This window comes from Entelurus aequoreus, linkage group LG09 (genome assembly GCF_033978785.1).
Source record: "Entelurus aequoreus isolate RoL-2023_Sb linkage group LG09, RoL_Eaeq_v1.1, whole genome shotgun sequence".
NCBI classification, from domain to species: Eukaryota; Metazoa; Chordata; class Actinopteri; order Syngnathiformes; family Syngnathidae; genus Entelurus; species Entelurus aequoreus.
The window spans coordinates 45,492,200-45,500,997 of record NC_084739.1 but is presented as its reverse complement, the minus strand read 5'-3'; the positions used below and the strand labels follow the sequence as shown (position 1 = coordinate 45,500,997).

The following is an 8,798-nucleotide window of genomic DNA, read 5'->3' as shown; positions in this document are numbered from 1 at the left end:
ACAATAGCACATGTTTTTATGTTTTATGTGCCTTCTAAATATTAGAAAAAGTGCTCATCAGAGACAGCTAACAATGCAGGTAATGGGGATAGGATCTGCTCTGCTTATAAAGCCCTCGAAGAAGAAACCTCCAATGCTCGTTTATAAACATGCTGTAAGTACACACTGTATGTAATGTTGTAACGGGCACATTCATGACATATTTACAGTATTTTGGTCATTTTAAAACATCTTTCCTGGGCGTATTCATTTCTGTCGTCACTGTGTGCTAAAGGTTTCAAAAAGAACATAAAAGTCACGCACAATGTCCACTCTCACTGGGATGGTTGTATCTTTCTTGAGAAGGTCCATTAAGAATAATCGTCACTCCTCGGTTAAAACATGCTTCCTAGCGATGTTGCATTTGCTGAGAGCCATTTAGTGTCAAATTGGTAGCGTGTGGATTTTCAAAAGCAATACAGCAAAAGCAGCTCAAGCTCCTTCTTTATTTTTATTGCGGGTCGCAACCAACGTTATTAGCGGCTCAAGCTAGCTAGTAGCGGAAAGTGTGAGCAAAGCAATGAGTTACTAAAAGTAGTTCCTTCATGTTCATATATGTATTATTGATGTATAATATACTATTACATATTAATAACAATGTTGCTACGACAGTTGAATGAAGTGTTGTTGGCGGTTTTGGGTCTTGTTAGATCGCTTTATAGGCTATATAGGTAGATCCCAATTTGCTGCATTGTTAGCTGCCTTTTGCTAGCGTTTCTTCAATGTTTAGAATGCACACAAAAAGGACATGCGTGTACTCGTCTCACATAGGGATTGTGAAAGATGGGCAAAATTCCCCCCAAAAAGTACAGTTACCCTTCAACAAGCCAAGCAGGGAGGTAATGGGTCCTATTTTTATACCAAAGACTATAAAAATGGGACCCATTACTTGGCACTCAGCATCAAGGGTTGGAATTGGGGGTCAAAAATCACATTCCCGGGCGCGGCCACCGCTGCTGCTCACTGCTCCCCTCACCTCCCAGGGGGTGATCAAGGGTGATGGGTCAAATGCAGAGAATAATTTCGCCACACCTAGTGTGTGTGTGACAATCGTGGGTACTTTAACTTTTTAAGAAATATCTGCAGGTGCTGCTGTTTTGGGAAGCAACTGTGTCAAAAACAAGTCTTTTCAAGAATGACATAGTCTGTGGTGACTTGACAGGGCTTTCATAGATTATTTGAGAAAATACTGTTCTTTTGGATACAGTCTGTGCAAGTTATGGCTTAATAGTAGACACTTAAATTGGCAAAGTTGAGTTTTGACAAAGTTAGGAAGTGTTTGTTTCTAACCTCAAATGAAACTCATTACTAGACAGATTTAGACGTCCAGTAATCTTCAAAGTAAATGTAGTCAACATCCAAGGAGCTTGTTTGGAACCTCATCCCTGTGCTGCACAACGTTGCAAAGTCAGCAAAACCCCTGAGATTGAGTGAGTTTGAGCGTCTGTTCTGAGCACAGTTTGTGCAAACAGAGTTAATACTAAATGTGCTGTCATTTGTCTGTCACTCAAGTTGCCAAACACAAGAAACTAAAGAAGTCTTGAAATACACATGTTTGTTTGTCTTCGCACGGCTTTAAGGAGGCCCTTAGCGCCACCGTGACTGTCTGCCGACTGCAAGGGCGGATTTGTTTACAGTTCATGTGCGTGAAGGAACAACTGTCGCTCTTTTGGTTGGACTTTTGAGCTCTTTTCCACCAGACTGGGACACGTTGTTGCAAGCGTTTCCAATGTAAACACAACAAGCCGGCCTGATAGGAGCGCCCGAGAGGAGCATCCAAACTAGCAAGTTGGATGGCAAAGAATCATCATCTTCATCAAGGTAATACGAGTAAAACAAGCCTTTGACGCATTCTAGAACATAAAACAGACAGTTAAATAATTATTTGATCATGAGGAATTTCCTCACATAAAACAGACGAAATACAACTGAATAAATTATAAAAAGAAAATATTAGGAAAGAGAGAAAAATAAAAGCAGGAATCGAATAAGTGGTAATATTTGTGAAAGGCACTCATCTGCTGAAAGACACATTTAGTGTAAAGTATTTCTACACGCTTGAGGACTCACCTGTTACACGTTATGGCTTAAGTCACAGTTAAACCTTAGGAATTGGATAAGGTTCATTTTAGGAAAACAAATAAAAGGTCCTCACACGTATAGAAATGAAAACTAATCTGTTTGTTTGCCACTCATTTCATTTCTGTTTGGAAAAGGGAGTCAGTCCATGCTCAGTGTTGTGTTGTAGTAGTAATTCATAGTTGTCATAGTTACCATGACAACTAACATTTTCAATAGCAAACTTCAAAAAACACAAACTTAGGAACAGCAAACAAAATCCCAAATCCATCTAAGTGATTGATTTCAGTCTCTGGAACAGTTTTGAATAGGTCACGAACCCACCAACACTTCCATGATGTGATCCAACTCTGTCAGATCAATTTTGAAAGGCTGATTGGCTGAAACCTGGGGGGCGGGGCCACTGTATGGCGACGCCAGGGACTTGAGGAGGTCGTCCGTCATCACCACCGAAGACAGTTTGGTTAGGCCAGTTCCGGCTGTCACGCCGACCGCCCCTGCTGTAACGCAGGGGTCAAAATCGTACATGGACGTGTCTATGTCGGCGAAAAGGACGTCGTCCAGCGCCAAGTCCGATAGGAACCCAGAGGGCGTGGAAGGGGAGGAATGACAGGGGGAAATGTCTCCCGGGCTAACAGGCGGCGCTGTGAGCAGAGTGTCTATTGGTCGAATGACGGCACTGCGGCCCCCAGTTTCAAGTTCGGCGCCCGTGGTTCTGCAGTCTTTAGCGGGGCTCGTGGGTGCAAGGGACAAGGCTGCTACGTGGGCGGGAGGAGCGAGGGAGGTAGTTACTGTCATCGAGTTGGCTGCTGCTGGCCTACTTATGGCTGTTGGGGGAAGTAAGTCCGTGTCGCTGACAATGGGGGACAAAGAGTCATTGGACGAGGCAGGCAAAGACACCTGACTTTGTGACGGGGGAGGCGATAGAGGAGGAGTGGGTGGAGATGAAGAGCAGAAGGATGAATCAGGACCATCCTCCTCTAGTAGTGAAGCTGGAGTGAGGCAGGCATCAAGAGGGGGCGGGCAGGCCTGGGAAGCTTCACAGGTGGGAGGCACCGACGGGTGGGGTGAAGGTGGAGGAAGGATCACCGGCATCAAAAGAGGTGGAGATACTTGCGCGGTCGCTGCAGCTGACAAAACTCCAAACGAGGGCGGGGACTCGCGGAAGCCCTCGTCCATCGGGTCGTCGGGCGGCGGCGACGGCGGGAGAAGTAACGGGCGCGAGGAGCCCTCCTGTTTCAGTTCATCCTGGATGCGCCGCAGCATGTTATTGATGAGGACACGGCGCTCCAGGCTGGGCTCGCTCAGTGGCCGCTGGCTGTACAGCTTCATTAGGGAGATGTTGAAGATGGTCTGCCGCTGAAGCGTGTACGACACCTTGGACAGGCCCTCGGGACACAGGCCTAATCCTGCTCCCGCCACCGGTGCCTCCAACGTCGTGCCTTCCAGCACCTCTTCATCCTCGTCCAGTTTTCGCTTGGCACCTTTACTGAACATAAGTCTGGAAAACAGAGAGAAGAGAATTAATTGAATTATTATTGAATTGCATTATTAATCAGTAATAAGTGGGGCTGCACGATATAGACGATATACGACATCAATTACGTGAATTTGGTCGACGATAGAGGTTTTAATACCAACTTTATTTTGTAATAATGCATGTTAAAGACACATATCTAGCCGTGTCCCACAAATTTGACAGCGGCAAGAGAATGACAGTGTCCTCAACACAATGTAGCATTCTTGCTAACGGCTAATGTCCCTTCACAGTGTGAAGCCCCTTCAAAGTCAGTACAGATCAACTCCATGACGGCAAATAAAGTTCATTTCTTGCAAGTACTATTTTCACTGGAGGAGTGGGAATAGCTAAACATGCTACAATACACATCGTGGGAAGATACAATAAGCCATGCTAACCGCTAAGCTAAATAGAGTTCTTGAGTGTGAACAGGGGTGGGCAAATTAAAACAAATATTGATAGTAACGATGCTAAGTAGTAACGTATCGAGTCCATACTAGAGCAATTAGATCGTTATTTATTAGGATGTCTGTCCCTGAACACAGGAGGGCTTTAAGGGAAAAACCAATTATTTAAATCAGAGCCCATCCATCCATCCATCCATTTTCTACCGCTTGTCCCTTTTGGGGTCGCGGGGGGTGCTGGAGCCTATCTCAGTTGCATTCGGGCGGAAGGCGGGGTACACCCTGGACAAGTCGCAACCTTATCACAGGGGCAACACAGATAGACAGACAACATTCACACTCACATTCACACACTAGGGCCAATTTAGTGTTGCCAATCAACCTACATATATATATATATATATATATATATATATATATATATATATATATATATATATATATATATATATATATATATATATATATATATATATATATATATATATATATACATATATATATATATATATATATATATATATATATATATATATATATATATATATGTATGTATATATATATATATATATATATATATATATATATATATATATATATGTATATTTATATATATATATATATATATATATATATATATATATATATATATATATATATATATATATATATATATATATATATATATATATACACACACACACATATATATATATATATATATATATATATATATATATATATATATATATATATACATACACTACCGTTCAAAAGTTTGGGGTCACATTGAAATGTCCTTATTTTTTAAGGAAAAGCACTGTACTTTTCAATGAAGATAACTTTAAACTCGTCTTAACTTTAAAGAAATACACTCTATACATTGCTAATGTGGTAAATGACTATTCTAGCTGCAAATGTCTGGTTTTTGGTGCAATATCTACATAGGTGTATAGAGGCCCATTTCCAGCAACTATCACTCCAGTGTTCTAATGGTACAATGTGTTTGCTCATTGGCTCAGAAGGCTAATTGATGATTAGAAAACCCTTGTGCGATCATGTTCACACATCTGAAAACAGTTTAGCTTGTTACAGAAGCTACAAAACTGACCTTCCTCTGAGCAGATTGAGTTTCTGGAGCATCACATTTGTGGGGTCAATTAAACGCTCAAAATGGCCAGAAAAAGAGAACTTTCATCTGAAACTCGACAGTCTATTCTTGTTCTTAGAAATGAAGGCTATTCCACAAAATTGTTTGGGTGACCCCAAACTTTTGAACGGTAGTGTGTGTGTGTATATATATATATATATATATATATATATATATATATATATATATATATATATATATATATATATATATATATATATATATATATATATATATATATATATATATATATATATATATATATATATATATATATATATGCTTTGCTTAAGGTTGTCCATCGTATCCGATGACGACAATCCATCTCTATGTTTTGTGAGTCCTCATGTGGTTCTGGTAGCTGGTCTCACCGAGGCAGAGATGAATACCTGCACATAGGAGCTTGTTTAAAGTGCCACTGGGGGTGCGCATGTCCCAGCAGCACTTCTTCACTGTGAAAGGGTGGGATCCGGTGGCAAGGGGAACCCAGGACGACCGGCACTCTTCCACAGTTGCAGGAGGCTGCCGGAGCTCCAGTTTTTTGGAGGACCGCCTGTCGTGTGCCGCCAACCACGTTGCTTTTCTTTCAGGGTGTGCTCCCCTAGCCTTTGTCTTCCTAGACTTACCCACAAGGTAGCTGGTCTATATATACATACATACATACATACACACACATATATATATATATATATATATATATATATATATATATATATATATATATATATATATATATATATATATATATATATATATATATATATATATATATATATATATATATATATATATATATATATATATATATATATATATATATACAAATACAGTATTTAAAATGGGAAGTTACACACACATTTTTGAAAAATGTAAACCATTCATAGTTACATAAGTTGATGTTTTTGCTTGCCTTGACACTTACGAGAATAAAAGATTGGAGGCACATCATATCTTTACAACTGAGGGGTCCACAAAATTAAGCATGAGTCCATGAAAGACAATGTTGGACTTTTTCGTGCATCGGTAAGTAACGTATTTGATTGACAACAGGTGCCGTACTACTGTGATCGTGACACTAATGCGAAAAAGGATACGTTTGTTTGCAGTTGATTTACTGCTACAAATATTAGTGCTGTGAAGTATATTTTGTCTCATAATTTAGCTATAGATGTCCCTGTTGTTCAGCAATGTTTGCTAGCGATATCAAGATTCAGTATATGCGGTTAAGCCTACGAGAAATGTATTAATCTAGTTTATTATTACTACTATTAAGGATATTTTCTTGATGCTAACAAATATCACCAAATACGCTATAATGTGGTCATCCATGACCGTGATGAATAAAGCACGTGGCTTTCCTGCACAACAACAAAGCTTTTCATTTCTGCTATGAAAATCGACAACAAAAATACGGTGGACTAGACCAACAATCACAATATTTATTACTAGGACTTAACATGACGTTAGTTTATTTGCACAACCAAGTCTTTGTAGTAATATTTAGGCATAGCATTTACCACATAGCAACACAAATTAATGTGATCTCTTGTCCCTGTCTTTAGTTCTGCTCTCAAACACTACTAATATATTAGAGAATAAACGCGATTGCACCACAGAAAGTTTCTCAAACAAATCAAATCAGACATTTTACCAAGTGATAGCTGCAGACACAAGCATGGTCCGATTGTAGTCCACAAGATGAAGATAGTTTCCTTCGACGCACTTTCGTATTTTGCCCTGACTTACCTTTATGAACCATTTATTTCGGGAATCTATGAAAGCTCTTTCCTATGTCTCTATTTGAACGATTGGAACACCCAAGAACAGAACAGCAATTTGTTTTTTTCTGTTCAAACTTTCCATTCACTCTCACTTGTTATTAGCTATGCTCAAGCTGCTTGACCATTGTATAGCAGCACAGAAGAAAAAGGGATGTGACGTCATATGCAACCCAGCAATTGGAGCAATACCCAAAAGTGTAGTATCGCCCAAAACTAATGTAAGGTATACAAACAACAGAAGAATAAGTACTTATTGCATGATTTGTCGCCTGGGTCATGACTTTGGTTGCGAGTTTTGTATTATTCTTATCTTTATTGTCTATTTCCATTTTGGCGCTCCTTCATTTGTTTACTGTGTGGTTGCTAGGAGCGCTGATGATTTATTCTTGCCTCTGATTAGTGATCAGGATGCTCGGCTGCTCCTGATCGCTAATCAGAGAGCTTTATATACCCGTGTCACCCAACCTGCCTTTGCAAATGTATTTTTCGCCGTTGGCGACAAGTTATGTTGAGCCCATGTTCAAAGTTATGTTTGCAATGCTCAGTTACCTTACTCAGTTAGCGTTCTTGTGAGTTTCCCAGCGATTCCCAGCGATTCCCTGGTTGTATTTTATTTGTTGTTTTTATTGATAATTAAAGACGCATCGTACCTGCAAGTCGCTTCTGCTACCTTCTGCCTGTCCTTTCACATCCTGGGGAACCCAACCTTCATCCAAACGCAACACTTATTATATTCCAACAAAAGTGTAGATAGAACCACGTTATAACAGAAAGTAACCAACTATTAACAGTACATTAGAACATATATTAATAATAGTTCTAAGAAAATAATACAACTGTAAATAATGCAATATGTTACTGCATATTCAGCAGCTAAATTAGGAGCCTTTTTAAACCCTTTTAAAAAGGGTTTTATCATCATTTACAAACAAAATCATAGAGAATATGGTGATTTTAGGGTTTCCCCAGATTACCAACATAACTGTGGCGATGGTGGCGTAGCTAGGAGCGTGGGCAATATGACATCTTCATACAATGTGCATAATCTGCGCTGCTGCATATATTTTCTTTAAAAAGGCTTAACAATGTTATAAATACATTTACCGTGAAAACAATTATGTGTTATAATTAATTGGTATCGTTTTGCCCTATTTTTCAAATGTTGCTGCAATTTGTACAATGTACTTTGTTGAGAATTTTCTAGAAGTTTCTAGAGACTTCTCTAATCCTTTTAGTTACTTTCATTTTATTACACACAACTAGCAACAAATCTAGCATCTTTTTCTGGTGTTTTTGGAAACTATACTTGTGTTTGGAGACTATTCTGTCGCTTGATGTCCGCAACGAACAGTGAGAGGTGCAGCAAGCCTGACGTCAGACTTCCTTTGCACTGTTTCTCCAACTATGTTTTCTCTCCCTAAAACCTGCCACTGTCCTCTTAGTAGTTGCACATTGCACATTTTGAAGATCTCGGATATATCAAAGTACTTCCACATCACACACATGCTGCCTCCGCTCCAGACAAATCACACACGTATTATTTACATCATCACAACATCATGTTTAGGTAGTGCTGTTTCGGTAATCATTTTTTTTGGTGGCTGAATTTTTGGTGCATCACTATTAAGAGTGTAACGATTCATTTTAAGAACGATTCGATTTGATTCAGAATGTGTGGCTGCCGATATGAATTAGAGACAATATCATTTTTTTTTTTAGAACAATACGATCCGAATCGATTCAGTAACTTTTTAGCAAAAATATCAACCAGTGTGACTGTGAAATGAATATTGGATACTGGACACTGCACGTGATTTTTCCTATAT

General features: G+C 39.2%; 2 protein-coding genes across 2 annotated transcripts in view; one reads left to right on the top strand and one right to left on the bottom strand.

The window, feature by feature from the left end:
• The window catches only part of b3gat2 (beta-1,3-glucuronyltransferase 2 (glucuronosyltransferase S)), a 639,688-nt gene that overhangs the window by 542,836 nt on the left and 88,054 nt on the right, over positions 1 to 8,798 (top strand). The window lies entirely within an intron of this gene.
• sertad2b (SERTA domain containing 2b) overlaps positions 1 to 8,798 on the bottom strand; it is a 49,538-nt gene that overhangs the window by 1,993 nt on the left and 38,747 nt on the right. Inside the window, exon 2 of the mRNA XM_062058836.1 lies at positions 1 to 3,619. This exon is cut by the window's left edge and continues 1,993 nt beyond it. Coding sequence (XP_061914820.1) covers positions 2,431 to 3,615 — 1,185 coding nt within the window. The 5' untranslated portion in view covers positions 3,616 to 3,619 and the 3' untranslated portion in view covers positions 1 to 2,430. The remainder of the gene's footprint in view (positions 3,620 to 8,798) is intronic.